Consider the following 20056-nt stretch of genomic DNA (forward strand, 5'->3'; position numbering starts at 1 on the left):
TATGCATTTTTTCGCTACAATACAACCACCAAGTCTGCATAATCTAGTACAACATACTTATTACTTCAGGATATCCTACAACTGACGATATTGAAACAAAACAGACAAACGGAAATTCTGAACGTAGTACATCAGATTTTCTTCCAAGTAGCACACATATATCAACAGCAGAAATACTACAAACAACCACAGAAAAGACTACGGATGTTATCGGTATGTCTCACTTGAAATATGTTAATACCACAAGCATAGCTTATACCAGTTCATATTTAAAATGTAACATCTTGTACACCATTGTCAAAATCTAAAGTTGATTTTTATAAAAGCAAATATTCTGCTGTGACTTTTTGATCTGTAGCCTTTCTTCAAACGGCATAACATAGGAAGAACTTCAACTTATGTTGAACAAAAACTCATTGTGTGTGAGGAAAACGCTTTTGTGCTGAATAGGGGACCAAAAAGAAAGATATAAAACCCATGTTTCTGCTTTACAAAGATATATATATATTGTTACGGAAAACTTTAAAAGAAATGCATATGTTGTTAAATGTCACTTATGTTGCTTCAACTACATAAAATGTACACACGTTAGAACATATTTGCTTCTAATTTCATTCCTAGAAGATACATTTCATAATACGTTTTGGGGTGTTTAATTGTACTCACAGACAGGGATTTTAAAAAATGTATTTGAAATTATATCATACAAGCTATACCATGACGTAGAAAGCCGAAATATAAATGTGTATTATTGTTGGTGTGTGTGTTTCAAAAAAAAAATGTAGGAATACTTCTGTCGTTAAAAAAATGCCGAAACTTTATCGCTGCAAGTTACAAGCAAGTACAATTCTCAGCAAGATACCATTCTAAATGTCTCTCAAAGCTATATTAAACATGTAAAAACAAACGTTTGCGTTTGGTACAACATCAGCTTGTTAAAACAAGCACAAAAAAGATGCAAAATCTACATTGAATATCAATGACATGTAGTCATTTGTGTCGTTCGGTTACTGTTTGTTGACACACTTCCCAGATCTCCTTTCATTTATTGTATTGATTGATTGGTATATAACGACACATTCAGCACTATTTTGCTAGTTCGTAGCGGTTAGTTTTTTTTTTATTGGTGAAAAAAGCCTGAGTGCCAATGGAGAACCACCGACCTCGGGTTGGATAATTGACAATCCTAGTAAATTTAGATTGGAGATGAATGCACATGCCACGTGCGGAATTCGAACTAACAACCTCAATGCCGTACAGTAGTTCGACTACTTAGACCACTTGTCCATCGAGACCCCTTTGTTATATGTATAAATAAGACCATAAACTTACAAGAATTTGGAAAAGTTATTTCAACATTTCGAAATAGTTAATTGTGTTTAAAATTTAGTTGTTCATTAAATTGATCATTATATGCAAATTGGGTGATTTAAATGCTGATTCCTGCAGGTTAAATTTGTCAAGTATCTGTAATTTTCAAACATAAGGCACATTATCAACACCATTAAAAGTCGATTAATCATCACCCCGTGTAAAATAAATGTCTTAATTGGCCTTTTTAGAATCTTGAGGACTATGGGTAATTGTATTGTTCGTAATCCCAAAAAGAAAATAACGTCTCATCATTGTTTAGGACATTTTTAACCAATCATGGCATTTTGGTTTACACTTTTGCCAATATTAACCAGAATGCAATAGCTTCTAAAACGGCTAATTGTCATCTACATTATTTTACAGTTAACTAGATAATAAACCATGACGTTGTTGTTTTGACAGCATATAAATTAAGACGACAGTAGCTTACCACATGTACAAATTTTCAAATCTCGTTTATTCGTCAGGAAGAGACACACCAAGGTAACAAACACAAACTAGGGGAATTTCATAAACTCTTAATGTATAAAAACAGGTGCGTCCCTTGCTTAAAAAAACTGATGTACAAATGAAAACTCAGATAGAGGTTATAACACTGAATCATTTACCTTTACCTAGGTTGTCATCGGCTATCATTGGCAATGATTTTACGCCCACCCAGTCTTATAGAGGCCTTCCAATTGAGATTTTGATAATCACTTGTTTCAAATTTCGATACATAACATTAAACTTTTTTTCAACAAAATTTAAAAGGAATTTGTTTTAAACATTCTTTTTATCATCACACCCATAAAGAAATGTGCAGAGCTAATATACTAAATTATAGAAAATAATATATTACATGTAAAACATGTCGATTTTTATTAGAAAAAAAAACTTCAAGTTTATGAGGTTATTTCACAAAAACATATTTTACATAGAAAAAATACTCCCACGTTTGGAACATTTTAGAATAACTTACCGTTTATTCAATGGATAAGATTTGTTTGTGAATAGAGCTCAGGATAATGACAAAAATGTCTTCCTAGTTTTCGCATGTCACATCATTTGAACTGTTCAGTCATTTAGAAGACTTCTACGGTCAGTTTGCTTTGGATATTCAAGCCTATAAGACTACTCAATTGTCTCTATTTCTAAAGGTATATCCGAAAAACTAAAAGACTTTTCAATTTGCATAATGCTTTATGTAAAGGGGAAACTAGTACAGTTTATTACGGTAGCAAAAACAAAAATTGGAAATAAATGAATGAATTAAAAATCAAAAGAAGTAATAAATTAACAAAAAAAAACCCTATTATCTTTTGAATTTGTAGTTTTTTTACGGAAATTTGACTATCGCTTTCCCAATTTTACTGGATTACTGAAAATTTCATGTGACTCCCGTTTTTGGAACCCGGGCTGATATGCATAAAGCTACTTAAGTTAAAATTTGTTCCGAACGGACGGATTTTTCTTCATGTCAAAAGATAAATTAGTACTACAATTGTATATCTTAACTTAAGTGGTATTATGCATATCAGCCTAGATGCATCACTTATTTGTTTTTTGAGTTTTTATGTCTTTGTCTTTGTCAATTGGCTGCTGATTCATGAATTCATGAACGAATATATTAAGTCTGTGTGTTCATCTTTGGGGTTGTGGTTCTGGTATTTCGCTTTTTTCGTGAACGAATGTCTAAATTTTCTTTGTTTATACTCATAGTATTTGTGGCTATGGTTCGAGTATTTAAACATTTTTTTCATATATATAACAACGAAGTAATTATTCGCGAATTTGAACACAGAACAAAATATTTTGTACCATAGATGTAAACACAAATGAAGAAAAGGTATGAAGATGAAATCTTTTTTTCGGCAATGTGTTGAAAATTGTGTAGTAAGTTTGCAGTTATAAACAATTGTAAACACATAGTAGTCAATCATGCATTGCAACTCATTCAGTGGATTGCTCGGTCAATCGCCCAGAAAAAAAATGCAGTACTTGTAAACAAACACTGATATATGTATTATCGGAAGCATTAGAATGCTAAATATTGCATATCCGTGAAAAAGTGTAAATAAAACAAAATTACTCTTATCTGATAAAGTCATTTATTTCATTCTTTTTAGATTTAATTTTTGTATCGTAGTTATCAGTAGCGTATAATGTATCCGAGAGGACATAGCCCATTAAGCATGTGTTAGTTTAAGTAGAATTATATATAACAGCCCAACAATGTTAGATCTGTAAATTTGCGGAAGCAAATTTTTTGTTCTTCCCTGCCGGGATTCGAACGCATACTACTGAGATATCGTGGAACCAAATTGCCTTGCACTATGCCCGACGCGCTAGACCACTCCGCCACCTACGCTCGACAAAAAAAAAAGTTTTATCAAGCGTCGTAACACGGTACATGATATATAAGGCATGAAGATGGAATATTACAGATCAGTTGAATTGTCTATCGTAGAGGATCTTAAAAATTAATGTAGGATGCAGTCACAGAAATAATTATATTATACGTACGTCTGAACCAGTGACAACTATACGATAGATAACTAGACGTCTAGATATTAGTCAACGATTTTTCTTACAAGGGCGCTGGATCGATACGAGATACGATACATGTACGCAATAAATAAATTACATAAACGCCTAAAAAGTGTAAAAAAACAACACCATTATTAAAAAATGAAAACATTAAATGTAATTATCTATAAATATTTCGGACAACAGATATTCTTCATCATTATGATTATGATGTAAAAAGAAGATAGAAACGCCCCGGCTTTGATTTTTCAGGTTATAGATATTTAAATGTGTCCACAGACAAACATCAACATGATCAATATCTTCTCCCTTGAGTTGCCATTCTAAACATTGCACAAATAGCATTCCCTACTGTCAGGCCATACGTGGATTTGTTCCACCAACGATACTGCAAAAAGGCGACTACAAGAACTTCGCGGTCACCTAGAAAATCGGGGGTACAGAAAAAAAGACATTGACAAAGGTTTCTCTCGTACTAACAACATCAGCCGAGATGAACTTTTACAATATAAAGACAAAAAGGTCAACAAGAGAGTGCCGTTTGTGCTGACTTACCATTCCAAATTTAACAAAATGTCACACCTAATCCGCGAAAATTGGAAAGAAAGCGAAAAAATCCTAAACTATCCAAAATCTTTCCCGAGCCACCTGTACTGGCTTTCCCTGGGCCCAAAAGCCTTAAAGACTTGCTGGTGAGAGTTGATTTATTCTCTAAAACAGGCCCTTCGTCTGTGGGTTCTTGCAAGCGATGCGGAAACAAACGATGTCTGACTTGCAAACATATACTTAGTACGCAGACTTTTAACAGTCACTCCACTGGTAAGGAATACACCATATTTTGCAATGTTAATTGCAAGACTACAAATGCTGTGTATCTTCTACAGTGTAAATGTGGTACACAGTATGTTGGCGAGTCAGAACAGCCATTTAACAAACGAATGAACGGCCATCGTAGCGACTATGAATGCAAGCCAGACCTTCCTCTCAGTCGACATTTGAGATCCCCTGGCTACACTAAGGCAGATCTCAATCGACTGACCATTACAATTATAGACAACAGCATTGCTTAGTCTAGGTTTGATAGACTCATTTGGAAAAGATTTTAGATAAGAAAATTAAAAACTTGGCACCAAATGGGATAAATGCAAAGGTTTAGTTCTAATTCGCGCAGTGCTTTTCACTTGGTTTATATTGCATATTACTACACAGTTTCTGTTGCTATTTCTTTACCTTTGTCAACTCTACAATTCTTGTATTATACCAGTTTAGATCGCAGGGTACTATTCATTTGAAATGTACACGTACGCAGAAACGTTCAATTACTTTGTCAAAATTTATTATTATCTTTTATGAATCATAATCAAAACGCTATTTATTTGGGATGTTTAAATACGCAGCCTCTGTTGTTATTGCTTTACCGTTGTCAAATTTGAAATATTATACCAGCTTAGATCGGTCAGTGCTGTTCATTGGGAATGTATTTCCACGCAGTCGTTGTTGTAACATCTTAACTATCGTCACCTTTGAAATTTTAGAATTGTACCAGTTTATATCGCACATTACTATTTTTATTTGAAACATATCTATGCAGTCTCTGTTGTAAATAGCTATATAACCTACGTCATTTTACAAGCGTTTTTTGTGTTCGGTTTTAATTGTTTTAATTGTATAAATTTCAAGATTGTTATAGTTTATTCAGAATAGATTGATATGATTCATTTTACATCATAATCATACTGATGAAGGATATCTGTTATCCGAAATATTTATAGATAATTACATTTAATGTTTCCATTTTTTAATAGTGGTGTTGTTTTGTACACTTTTTATGCGTTTATATATATATATATTTCGACTCTTCAAAATTCCAGAGTGTATCCTAATTTGAGGTAAATTATACGGCCTTCCAAATACCGTTTTGATTCCTTACATCACTGAAGAGACATTAATTGTCAAAATCTGGATATGGTGTAAAAATTTTTGCAACTCATGTTTGTGGTATACCATCTTTTTCGGAAGTTTATTGTTTTCTGTTTGGTATCAAATTAATATTTTAGATCAATTTTGTTACATCTGGTGATCCGTTTATTTGGCAATCGTCAATGACAGTTAGCAGGGTTTAAGAACATCCGTTGTTCGACCTGCTAGTCAAATTCGTTTTGTTAAAATATACCTTTTCACTTTTTTGGTCTTTTGGAAAATGATGTTTGTGCTGTATTTAGATCCCTCTTCCACGAATTTTTTTTTGCAAACACACGTAAATAAATTGCGGTTTTTTTCCAATGCAATCATAGGTTTGAACGTTGTTTTCAATTTTGACTTGTATATATAAATATAAATATAAGAAAATAAATAAAAGATAATAACTGTTTCAATTCATCACTTTTACTAGCGAAGAACTAAAAGTATATTTAAAAAAGCAGCAATATCCGGAACACGTGATAGATTACGGAATTCAAAAGGCATTGATAAAAGGACCAATCATTACAGAATCACGGCGATCCGAACCAACCGAAGAATCATCAAACAATTTAGATAAAATTATCCTGTTTGTAACAACATATAATCCACGAGATTATGATATATTTAGTTTCATGCGACAAATTGAAAATAATTTACACAAAAGTGAAAAATGGACAAAGTTTTACAAAAAAAGAAGATTATCAACAGTAAAGGACAGTCAAAAAGTCTAAAACGATATCTGACATCTTCAAAATTCGACTTTAATGTTACTTTGCCTATTGTTAGAAAATGTACCGATAAACGATGTATGACATGTCCAAATTTAATAGAAGAAAGTTCGATTTATTTTAAAAATGGAAAGCATTTCACAGTTAAACAAAACATGTCTTGTGAAAGTTCAAACGTCATTTATTCTCTCATATGTTCAAATAGTGAGGAATTCTATATTGGAGAGACAAAAAATGAACTGCGTACTAGAATGACCTTTCATAGGCAGCAAACCAACCATGAATATTTAACAATCATCCGGTCTAACGACCATTTTCATCGTTGTTCTAATGGACGATTTAAGATATTTTCATTGTATGTGGTGAATCGTAAAAATGATTTTCTCCGGAAAAAGAAAGAAGACTTATTCATAAACATTCTCAACCCGGGATTAAATGATAAATAATATTTTATTTTTTACTTAAATAACATTTAAAAGACTTTACTTAATTTTTTAATTGACATTAGTAGTCTCCCTTGTATTTGTTAACGTCATACTATTGTTAACGTCAATCAATTGTTTTGTATAACACTTATGTATACAAGTCACATAACCTGAAGATCTGTAAAAGCAGTGAAAGCGCTAGTAAAAGTGATACATTGAAACCGTTAAGGATTCTACGTAACTTTTCTTTATATATATATATATAAAAAAACCGCAATTTTTATACGTGTGCATGCAAAACAAATATCTTGTTAGAGGGGTTTAAATACAGCACAAACAACATTTTCCAAAAGACTAAAAAAGTGAAAAAGTATATTTTAACAAAACGCATTTGACTAACAGGTCGAACAACAAATGTTCTTAAACCCTGATGACTGCCATTGGCGATTGCCAAATAAACGGATCACCGATGTAATGAATGGATCTTAATTATAAATTTAATACTAAACAGAAAACAATAAACTTGCGGAAAAGATGGTATACCGCAAACAAAAGGTGGAAAGGTTTTTGTAACCCATATCCGGATTTCGACAATTAATGTCTCTTCAGTGATGTTAGGAATCGAAACGGTATTTGGAAAGCCATAAAATGTACCTCAATTTAGGATAGACTCTTGAATTTTGAAAGAGTCAAAATAGGATGAACGCATCATATAAACCCGAAGGCAAATATAATACAAGCCCAAACGAAAAAATATAAACAAGTCTAAATTGAAAACAACGTTCAAGCCTATGATTGCGTTGGATAAAAACCGCATTTTTTTCCAAAAGACCAAAAAAGTGAAAAAGTATATTTTAACAAAACGCAGGTCGAAACCCTGCTGACTGCCAATGGCAATTGCCAAATAAACGGATCGCCGATGTAATATATATATATATATATATATTATTAGGTTGGTGCATAGTTGGTGCAAATTTGGTGGCAATTTATATCAGATAAACAATAGAAATTTAAGTCAAATATGTGGTGCATATTTGGTGCATATTTAGTGGCAATTTAGGTCAGATAAACAATAGAAATTTAGGTCAAATTTTGGAGCATAGATGATGCATTTTTGGTGGCAGTATGTATATAAGGTTCAGATTTTTGTTTTTCTAGCAGAGTTAAGAGATTTTGCTATATTGAGCAGAACTTGGCAGATCACTGATAGGTTCAAAATTACTATTATTTTTGATATTTTTGTCCGCACAGTATTGGACATTGTTGCTTGGTTTTTGTCTTCACAGTATTGGACATTGTTGCGTGGTTTTTGTCCGCACATTATTTGACACGGTTGCGTGATTTTTGTCCGCACAGTATTAAACACTGATGGAATTTTTTTTGTCCGCATACTATTAGACACTATGCTGGTTTTTTTTGGGCACAGTATTGGACACTGTTGCTTAATATTGTTACACAGAATGTAATGAAATTCGTTTGCGGTAACTTGTGAAAGTGATGTACCGAGAGTGCCGGTGTGCCTAACATTTTTCTATGTAAATCTTCGAATCATATATTTTGTACACTGTATATTATGTAGATCTTCGCCTAGAATGGAATTATAATAAACAATAGATAAGTCGATTTACTAGTATTTTTTTCATTTAACAAGACTAAGCATCACTGGATTATCTGTCGTCAAATTGTCCGTCAATTCAATGCACCCGGACCTGAAATTTTGTGAAACTCGACCGCCATGCTATTCATATAAAGAAATCAGATACAGATCCAGTATTTTGAAAAAGAGGAGGGGAGGGAGGACAAACTAGACAACGCAAGAAGAAGAACATGAAAAAAGTCTATGTATTAACCATGTATGAAGCTCCATAAGGGGTCAGGCCCCTCCCCCACTTAAATCCGCCCCTGGAAATGTCCCGTCCTGTTTACTGCAGCAGCTGAGTCATAACAATCTAATTAAGAATTGTTCTTACAATTTGTTTAACCTATCCATGCATTAAATAATGTGTATACAATATCTTGGTAGTAGAATAATTAACCAAAAGACTCATACTAAACAGATTAATTGTAACACATAGGTTGTGACACTGTTACATCGTTTTGTTGACGAAATTAACTACAAATTATCAGGTGTTACAGTACATCAGCTCCTCGTTTGTTATTTTATTTTCATCTGAGCATACAACTTATGCTTTACTGAACGTAGACACAAAAGACGAACAAGTGAATTGTAGGTCTCTGAAAAACACACGTGTTCTCGATAAAGTACGTAGTAGTCAATCATGCATTGCAACCCATTCAATGGATTGGTCAATTCTCTAAGTCAATAAATATTGCTTATTATGCAATCAAACAATTATATTAGCGAGAACGCTAGTATGCCAATGAATGATAGTGTACCCAACCTGATTAAATGTAATTATGTTTCGGAGTGATACATACTTTTTTAAAGCGGTCCTTAATCTTTCAGGAAAAAAAGGTGAAAAAAACTAATTAATATCAATTTAGAATTAGGGACAAAAAGAAATACGACACTGATATTAAAAAAAATATTGATCCTGTATGGTCCTATGAAACGAACCGATGACCAGCTATCATGATAATAAAGAATATTCCTAGTAAATAGATGATCTTAGGAGGGAAAAAACCTTATTTGTTTAGATACCTCTGATTTAAAACAACTTAAGGTAGTGCCGAACATCTTGACTTTGATAAGATATGAACTTTGACATGTTGACATAACTATAAGAATTTCAAGAAATTTGAACCACACAATTTACAGGAATTATTTCATTGGATATATACATGATATAGCAGTTTAACAAACACTATTTTTTATCATTGAGAAGCTTGATTTTTCTACTGTTAATGTTCTGCTATACTTCTCCTATTCAATAAATATACTCTAGGTACCCTTTCGATCTGTTGGACAGAAGATATTGTGCTATACTTCTCCTTTTTCAATATATGTACCCTAGGAACCCTTTTGATCTATAGGACAGAAGAAGTTCAGCTATGATAATTCTCCAATTTCAATAAATGTACCATATGCAGCCTTTGTATATCATGAATATGTTAGACAGAAAAAGTTCAGCGATAGTTTTATACAGGCAGCATTGTTGAAGGCCGTATGGTGACCCGTAGTTGTTAATTTCTATGTCATCTTGGGCAGTGTTGGATAGTTATCTAATTGGCAGTCACACCCCATTTTATGCATTTTTTTTGCGACAATAAAGCCACCAAGCCTGCATAATCTAGTACAGCATATATATTACTTCAGGATATCCTACAACTGACGATATTGAATCAAAACAGCCAAACGGACCTACTCAATCTAGTACATTAGATGTTCTTCCAAGTAGCGAACATGTATCAACAACAGAAGGACTACCAACAATAACAACAAAGACTACAGATGTTATCGGTATGTCTCACTTGAAATTTGTTACTACCACAATCATAGCTTAAATCAGTTCATATTAAGAATGGAACAACTTTACACCATTGTCAGATTAGAAAGTTGATTTTTAAAAAAGCAAAGATTTTGCTGTGACTATTTTTTGTTCCCACTTTCCAAAAAGCATTGTTTGCGAAGAACTTTACTTCTTGTTGAACAAAAACTGGATGGAAGATATTGTGCAATACCTCTCCTTTTTCAATATATGTACTATAGGGACCCTTTGGATCTATTATCCAGAAGAAGTTTAGCTATAGTAATTCTCCGATTTTAATATATTTACTCTAGGTACACTTTGGATCTGTTGGACAGAAGTTCAGCTATAATTCTCCTATTTCAATATATGTACCTTAGATGCCCTTTGGATCTGTTAGACAGAAGTTCAGCTATAATTTTCCTTTTTCAATATATGTACTCTAGGTACTCTTTGGATCTGTTAAACAAAAGAATTTCAGCTATAATTTTCTTATTACAATATATGTACCATAGGTGCCCTTTGGATCTGATGGACAAAAGAAGTTCAGCTATAGTTTTCTTATTACAATATATGTACCATAGGTGCCCTTTGGATCTGATGGACGGAAGAAGTTCCGCAATACTTCTCCTATTTCAATATAGTATTCAATGTTTTACACAGTAGTCACACTTTGTATAGACAGCATGGTTGAAGGCCGTACGGTGACCTATAAATGTTAACTTATAAATCATTTGGTATCTGATTGAGAGTTTTCTCATTGGCAGTCACATCATATTTGTTTTTATTTTTATAAGTATGCATTTTTCACGACAAGGCAACAACCACGCCTGCATAATCTAGTACAACATACATATAACTTCAGGATATCCTACAACTGACGATTTAGAAACAAAACAATCACAAAGACCTTCTCAACGTAGTACATCAGATGTTCTGCCAAGTAGCACACATGTATCAACAACAGAAGGACTACCAACAATAACAGAAAAGACTACAGATGCTATCGGTATGTATCACTTGAAATGTGTTAATACCACAATCATAGCTTACATAAGTTTATATTCAAAATGTGACATATTGAAAGTTGATTTTTATAAAAGCAAATATTCTGGTGTGATTATTTTTTCTTTTGCCCTTTTTCAAGAAGCATAATATCCTAAGAAATTCACCTTATTTTGTACAAAAACTCATGGTGAGTGAAAAGAACGATATTACACTGAATAAGGGGAGCAAAACGAGAGATAAAATATGTATGGCTACGGAAAACTTTAAGAGAAATGCATATGCTGATAAAAGTCACTTATGTTGCTTCAACTTCACAAACTATATACACATTAGAACATATTTGCTTCCAATTTCATTCCTAGAAGATACATTTCATAATATCACAATGTGTGTTGGGGTGTTTAAATGTACCTACAGACAGGGTTTTTAGTAATTTATTTGAAACTATACCATAAAAGCTAATCCATGACGTAAAAAGCCGAAATATAAATGTGTATTCTCTTTAGTGTATGCCTTCTAAGAAAAATAGAAATGTAGGAATACTTCTGTATAGTATATGTGTCGTGAAAAAAATGCCGACATTTTATCGCTTCAAGTAACAAACGAGTACAAATCTAAGCAAGATACCATGTCTAAATGTCTTTCAAAGCTATATTAAAACAAACGTTTGGTACAACAGCATCATGCTAAAACTAGCAACAAACAAAAAAGAGGCAAAATGTACATTACATATCAATGACATGTATTTATTTGTGTCGTTCGGTTACTGCTTGTTGACACACAGCCCACATCTCCTTTCATTTATTAATATCGATCGATTCGTGTTTAACGCCACTTTTATTACTATTTAGCCAGTTCGTAGCGGTCAGTTTGTATTGGTGGAGAAAGCCTGAGTGTCCGGAGAGAACAACCGACTTTGGGTTGTAAAACTGACAATCCTAAGCAATTTAGATTGGAGTCGAGTGCGCCTACTACGTGCGGGATTCAAACTCACAACCTCGGTGCTGAAAGGCAACTGACACAGTAACTCGACCAATTAGACCACTTGGCTACCGAGACAACTTATTCATATGTATTAATAAGACCTTCCACTTACAATTATTTGGAAATCCTGCATGAGAGACATCAGTATCAGCCGTATCTTTCTAGTCATAACTGGCATGCATCGTTGGTCCTGCTTTGTTTCATAAAAAAGAATGGCCAACGTAGATACAAGTATCTTGTCGTGGGGAGGGATAACTCATACTTTGTAAAATATCAGTCTGAATAAAAAAAAATCACTGAAACTGACATTATCAAGATGCTTGATTTCTTGATTGACAACATATTTGTTACGTTTGGAAGACGTGTTTTCCAACAAACTATCGGCATTCCCATGGGAACAAACTGTGTCCGATTTCTTGTCAACTTGTTCCTTTATTCATATGCGACTGACTTCATACAGAAATTTCTCAGGAAGAAAGAAAAAAAATTAGCCGTATCCTTTAATTTTACTTTCCGCTATATAGATGATGTTCTCCCACTAAATAATTCAAAATTTGGTGACTATGTTGAACGCATTTATTCCATCAATCTTGAAATAGAGGATACAGCAGATACAGTTAAGTCTGCCTCATATAACTTTCCAGTTCTATGAAGCAACATTCCAGCAGGGCCTGCATACGGAGTATATATCGCCCAGTTGATACGATATTCCAGGGCTTGTATTTCCTATCATGATTTCCTTGATGGATTACTACTCACAATAAAGCTATTAAACCAAGAATTCCAAGTAGTGAAGCTGAAATCATTCCTTCGTAAGTTTTACGGACGCCATTACGAGTTGGTTGACCGTTATGGAATATCGGTTTCACAGATGATAGCAGATATGTTCCTAATGTCGTAACTACAATCTCGTACCTTTTCCCGAATGTGACCTACCGAATTAGACTTATTACCGGGTTTGCATTAACATGAGCAACACGACGGGTGCCACATGTGGAGCAAGATCTGCTTCACTTTTCGGAGCACATGAGATCACCCCCTGTTTTTGGTGGGGTTCGTGTTGCTCAGTCTTTAGTTTTCTATGTTGTGTTTTGTGTACTACTGTTTGTCTGTCGGTCTTTTTCTTTTATAGCCATAGCGGTGTCAGTTTATTTTCGACTTATGAGTTTAAATGTCCCTCTGTTATGTTTCGCCTCTCTTCTTCATGAGCTTCGGTATCTTTTCTCTGAAAATTTGTCAAAAAGACGTACACAGTTTAATACATGCTCCTTTTCTTTCAGAAATATCTACTTTGAAAGTTAATAATGGCTTTACTAATGGTTACTGGGGTAGAACAGAATATTGTGCACAAGGCCACTTTGCAATAGGATACTCGATGAAGGTTAAATTATTATATGTATATGCTGTTTTTCTTGCATAATTTAACCTTATTGTTTTAACAAATGGATCTTTTAATTCACTGCAGTTGTTCAAATTTATACATATTTGCATAAAAGCAAACCTACACACTTCTTGTATATTAAGATATAAAACTAAAACATTATATATCATATGTATGCGATAAGGTACCAGAAAAAACAAGTTCAACAAGAGCAGTAGTAATATTTCATTCCCTCTTCGTCAATGTATTTTATTTTATCATAATGGCTGAAGGAATAACCAAATGCTATTTTGAATCAGTGAGGTCTCACCAAATTTATGTTAGGTGCTTTGTTTTACTCACGAAACCTTTAAGATTAATTACTAATGGTTAGGTACCACCCTGGATGAAGACAAAACATTTAAAGGGACAACGATATTATAGTTTTGATAAATTTTACATAGAGTTCTTTTCTTGTTAAGCTATGATAATATACACTAATGATAGAGCTTTTTTACAGATTGACGAAAGGTACGCACGCTTGACGAATCATACGTAAGACTCGTCTTAAGGATCCTTTATTTTGACATATTTATGTAATCTTAATCGAAGCGTCATGGAAACTTCAATGGCGTTTCACCTAAATGTTTGACTATAATAATCCAAAAATAAACGGGATAACCAGCTATTATTACAAAATTATCCGCAATAACATACAAAATGAGAAAAACGAAAAACTAAAGAAAAGATACATAAAAAAATACAGGGATTCGAACATAAACCGACAAGTCTCTACATTTAAATTGAATCTTAAACTCATTGATCTTAACCATGTTAACCTGGCGGCTACCAACTTATACTATACGATTGCCTATTATGTATATATAAAAGTACAAGCCTTGTGTGTCCGTTGTACCGATGAGTATCCTATGTTCATTTATATATAAAAAAGAGATCTAAATTGCAACCCATTGGTAGCCGAGAGGTTTCATGGATGTATTGATGTCAGTCACATATAACAGATTTGTTCGATTCCCAGTGATGGCATATGAAAATTACAAAAAATTAAGGCAAGTTTTTAAATTAATTTCATTAGTGAACAGAAATCAGTTAATTAGCTAATTCAATTTTAATGAAATTAGGCACACAAAGGAAACAATTGAATATAATTTGGTGAGCTCATTTCCGCGACAGATTGGGGAAGCGTTGATTATAGAAAAAGATTACAAGGCAAATGAATAGGCTCACGACAATGGTTTAAAATGTGCTAAGTTTAATGTTGTCTCGTTGACATTTATCCGATATCTAACTACTAGTAGTTAAATCAAAGCTGTTTGTGAGGGTGTGTGTGTGTGTTAATTGTTCCCCTTCCCCATTGAATTGACATTGGATTTCACCTGTTCGTGTTTACATCTTCTGTAAATGCTAAATGCACAACTGATTGGTCTACAATTATTGGTTTATTAAAACAAATTAACGACGTGTAAAAGAATGATCCCAAATCAGTTGCGTATCAAATATTTACTAAAGATATTACTAGTCGAAAAACAGACCATGAAAATCATCTGTGGAATACTAAAGCAACGACCATTTACTTTCAAGGGGGTGGAGGGTATAGTATTTGTTCCGCTTCACATTTGTTTCCTGCGATCGCAAGAGTCACAATACTTTTCTGCACATTTAACCTTAACATTAATAGAGAAAAAACTTCATCGCAAAAACTTTTTTTTTCCCAGATTTATTTCACATTACTTTTTCAAAACATTCATGACATTGCAGCATCCTTGTCTTGCAACTCTCGGTGATCCACGTTGACAATTTGATGGTAGCATACTCATTAAAAATAAAAATAATTGTGAATCTTGTCGTTAAATTTAGAGTAGCATTCTCAATAATTTCATTAAAATGTTAATGGTGAAAAGCATGCTTAAACAATTCCCGCGCAAATGAGTGTAATCGTGGTTAACATAATTAACGTATCGGACGTAAGTGTATTTTAAACTATATTTCTTTATTTTCATATATTGAAAGCGTGTTTTATTTGAGATATTCTTAAATTTTTAAAGATGCATTTGATTCAGAAAAGAATGATGTTTTACCGGATAAAACAAAGACTAAAAGTGTTATCGTGGAAATGTGATACATGCTCCTTTTACGTTCGTTCGTACCTTTCGTCAATATGTAAGAGAGCTCTTTTAAGAGTTTTTTTTTTGTTTTTTTTTTGACATAGTATACCGTAAGGTTTAAGAACATTCATAATTAACATTCAATGAAAAATGTACTTTTTTCCAGAATAGCCTCAACATTTCACCAAATAAAATATTTTTTTGAGAAATGTCATTGCGCATGTTCAAATTAGGAGCATGGTATCCGAAAAGAGGTGATCTTAAAAGAATATATTTTTTTGTGAACATGCCGTTATATTGTATCATAGTTATTAGCATTTGTTAGATATCATAGCTTTTTACAGAACATTATTTGACTAGCAATAAATATCCATTTAAATATAGTGGCTAATTTTAGTGAAAATCTGTTCATAGGATTGTTTTTTTGACAATTGTTAATTTGACTGCTATTTCCCGAACGTTGCGAGGGAAAACGGCTGTTCGAACAATATGTTTCAGCACGTCAAGGTGTATACATTGATAACCAAAGATTATTTTGTCTGACACAGCGAATCGTACGAAATTGATAAAATGAAATAAAATGTTCTGCATTTATTGGGATCATTACTTATAACCCTGCATATATCTAGAAGGTATGACTTTCTTTGAAAACATTTAATACAGATATCATATATGAGCATAAAGTTAAGTCTTAAGTAAGTAGTGATGCCATATATCAAGAACCTATGAATTTTAGCTGCTAATAAAAAATATGACGAATATTAACCATATGAGCATGCGTTTCTAAGGAAATAGATTTATATAAAAATAATGAGTCAACCGAAAGCGGATCATAATGACTACTCCAGTCACATTTACAGAATCTAACTTTCGTATTTATTGCGAATTTGTTTTTCGTCCTGATTATGCCGGAAATATTGACCACTGGATTCTGCATCATTGAGATCACAGTTATTTTTATGTCGCTATCGATTGACTAAGTTGCAGTTTCGTATCATATACCACTGCTCAGAAAACTGGTTTTCACAGGTACATGTTTGTACTGATTTATTAAACGTATTTCAACAATACTGGTGAACTGCAATTCCTATAGGGCGTTATTCCACCTGAAATAATATAACAGTTGTGAAATTCCTTTCACATCGATACCTGTGCATTTTAATTGAAAAAAAGATATCAAGATATCACAAAATACTGGACTCAAAAAGGGGAAGTCAAAAAAAACTGACCAAAATCTAACGCTATCAATCAACGGAACAAGAGAAACATCTGCCATATTCCTGACTTGGTACAAGCATTTTCCGAAGAAAAAAATGTTGGGTTAAATTTGATCAACATAAGCTTGATGAAATTATAAGATTATTCTCCCGATGCACATATGTTACTCTGCTTGGTTTTATTGCGCCCTGTTTTTATTGAGAATGGATGCCAAAGTAAATGCACATTCAGGACGTGAGCATGAAAATGTGATGTGAATACAATCCTTGCTTTGTTCTAGACCACGTATGATTTTTATGTGTCGGTTTACAACCTAAGGTAATAAAGGGCATGCAGACATTTACCCTAATCGTACACACTGTTCTTATTCTTTTGACCAGTCTTTGCTCTTTTTACCTCATGCCGCGCGCTTACTAGAGAAGCAATTTTCAAGTCTTTTGTTTGACCTGATCGGGCTTGAAGCGATTAAGTACATTGATATCAAGTTTTGAATCTGTGGAGACAAATATTTGGTTTGAGTACCACTGATGAAAAATTGATTGAATACATTTTCCGGCATGCATATTATTTACAAATTCTCTCTATAACTCCATATAAGGTAATTTTGTTTTTATACTTGCAGATTGAAGCTTCTCAAGGTAGTTTTCGTGATGATACTGCGTTAAACGCGATTCGTCTACAATGCGGGAAACCTCATTGGACCGGGAGTAGGGACTATGGCAGTACTGTTATCGGAGTAGAAGGTCCATGGGGAGGATGGACAAGCTCACAGTTATGTCCTAATGGTGAAGTTATGGTGTCGTTTTCCCTTCAGGTTGAACAAAAGGTAATAGTTATCAAAATGTAAGCCTCACTTATCTATTGACGCTACCGATATCTTTTTAATAACCTTGCCCGGGTTTTGCTTTACATTTGGTTCTGTTTGGTAAAATCAGCTTGTCAACGTTGTTTTTATTTTAGGTTTTGGACTTTCAAAGAGTTTGGCATCGAGCATCACTGAAGAGACATTAAATGTAGAAATGCGTATCTGGTGCAATACAATTGGTACCAATAATGTTATTTTACCGCTGGGTCGACACCACTGCATTTGGACTGTTAGTCCCCGATGGTATCACCAGCCCAGAAGCCAGTTATTTGGTTCTTCCATGAAAATACGGATATTGTTCGATTCAATTTGCTGTTATACAATTTCGAATCTTTTAAATTAAGGATTGTGTGACCTCATCCATAGCTCTGATTCCTTGTCATTCTTCAGCTTTATCGTTGGTTCTTTTTTGGTTTAATTAGCTCTTCCGTGTGTGTACTAGGTTGAAATCAATAAAAAGACATTAATTTTCGAAAAGCTCATCTCACGGTGTATATTCAGAATGCTTGTTTTCCGATGAAATTGAAGGTAACGCTTACTTTCCGATTCCTGAAACGCTTACTTTCCGATTTTGTACAAGAAAATTACAGAGTGGGTAAAAAGGTAGGTTGCTACAATATTAAAAAAAATAATAAAATATCAATTTTCCTGAATGAAACTGAAGTTGACGGAAAAAACCCCCCAAATAAACAGGTATCAAGTTTCATAATGTATTGTTTCTTACAATGATAAATGAATGTGATGTCGTTTACAACAGAACTGCGTTGTCTTATAAAATATATTAAAATTTTAAAACTCTCATCCACATTTTACTAAACTTTCTCAACGCAGTTTTATTTTAATAGGGTGGATATTTCAATTTGCATGTTTTGACACAAAGTATAAATTTTAAATCAAAACAATGTTATTGTGTTTGTTTACCATTTGTCTAAAAACATCGATGTGTAACGCTTACTTTACAATACTTCGTCATTTTTAATATGATGTGCCAAAATGAAGTTATTTTATATTAATAGTAATATCATAACTATTTCTAAATGAAATTGTAGTATTATGGCCTAATTGAAAAAACATCAAAATCTAAGAGCCAATTTTAACCCTTCGTGAACTTACTCCTTTAGCATCGCGTGTTGGTTGATTAACGTCTAGTGACAAATATTTCGTGCATGTTCAGGACGAAATTATGCATCGAAGAACGTCGCTTACCGAAATATGTCCAAAAGACAAAACATAGCTTTTCTTTTATCATAATTGTGGTTGCGGTTAACATTTATTATATGTTATTTGGTATAGATTCCCAATATTTGCCAAAATCTTTCAAAATTTCTGTATTATATTCCGTGGTTTATACTTGGGTAATCTCTTTATAGAAAATACGCAAGTTCACGTATTGGACTGTGATACTGTGATTGAACCATAACAGGTTGTATTTATCAGAGCTTTGGTCAGATAACAATATTATTTGATGTATTCATCCACACATCTTTTGCGGGTGTTGTTATGTTTATTTTTTATTCATGTACTCTTTTATGGATATAGTTCTTTCTTTTCCCGTTTATTGTTGGTTTTTATCTTTCTTTCAAAACCAGTTATCAAACTGTTATACTTTAAACACGGAAGTAGCAGAAATTACTACCCTTTCGGAACACATGACTTGTTTTTGTTTGTGGTTATTTTCGGGATTTCGTTTTATTTGGTTTTTTGTGTTCCATATATTTTGTTTTTGTTGTGGTTTTTATTTTTATACCAAGAGAGATTATTATACATAACGTATGATAAAAACAAATATCCTAAATGCAATGGGTGCCGAGTTGAACATTTTAATCTTTACTTTATATTTTATTTGAGTGAAATATCCCATTGCCGATCAAGCCAGGCATTAGTTCGACATGTTACCTCCGCTGTGTCGTAGGATGTTAATAAATAAATATCGAGAAAAAGAAAAAAAAATATAGTCTGCATGTGATCCAATGGTTAACAAATCGTTCCATCTGAAAGAAGTAGTTTCCTGAAAATCGGAAAGCAATCGTTTCCAAGAATGACGCTGAA

General features: G+C 33.2%; 1 protein-coding gene across 19 annotated transcripts in view; it reads left to right on the plus strand.

The window, feature by feature from the left end:
• Window positions 1–20056, plus strand: part of LOC127718147 (uncharacterized) — a 100232-nt gene that overhangs the window by 77929 nt on the left and 2247 nt on the right. For 15 of the 19 annotated variants that reach the window (XM_052224117.1, XM_052224120.1, XM_052224118.1 and 12 more), the window contains 5 exons: window positions 70–213; window positions 10296–10439; window positions 11312–11455; window positions 13719–13819; window positions 17765–17968. In XM_052224117.1, the coding sequence (XP_052080077.1) occupies window positions 70–213; window positions 10296–10439; window positions 11312–11455; window positions 13719–13819; window positions 17765–17968 (737 nt within the window). The remainder of the gene's footprint in view (window positions 1–69; window positions 214–10295; window positions 10440–11311; window positions 11456–13718; window positions 13820–17764; window positions 17969–20056) is intronic. The other 4 variants (XM_052224114.1, XM_052224115.1, XM_052224109.1 and 1 more) reach the window with 2 other exon arrangements.

Source organism: Mytilus californianus, unplaced genomic scaffold (assembly GCF_021869535.1).
Source record: "Mytilus californianus isolate M0D057914Y unplaced genomic scaffold, xbMytCali1.0.p SCAF_10, whole genome shotgun sequence".
In the NCBI taxonomy this organism is placed as follows: Eukaryota; Metazoa; Mollusca; class Bivalvia; order Mytilida; family Mytilidae; genus Mytilus; species Mytilus californianus.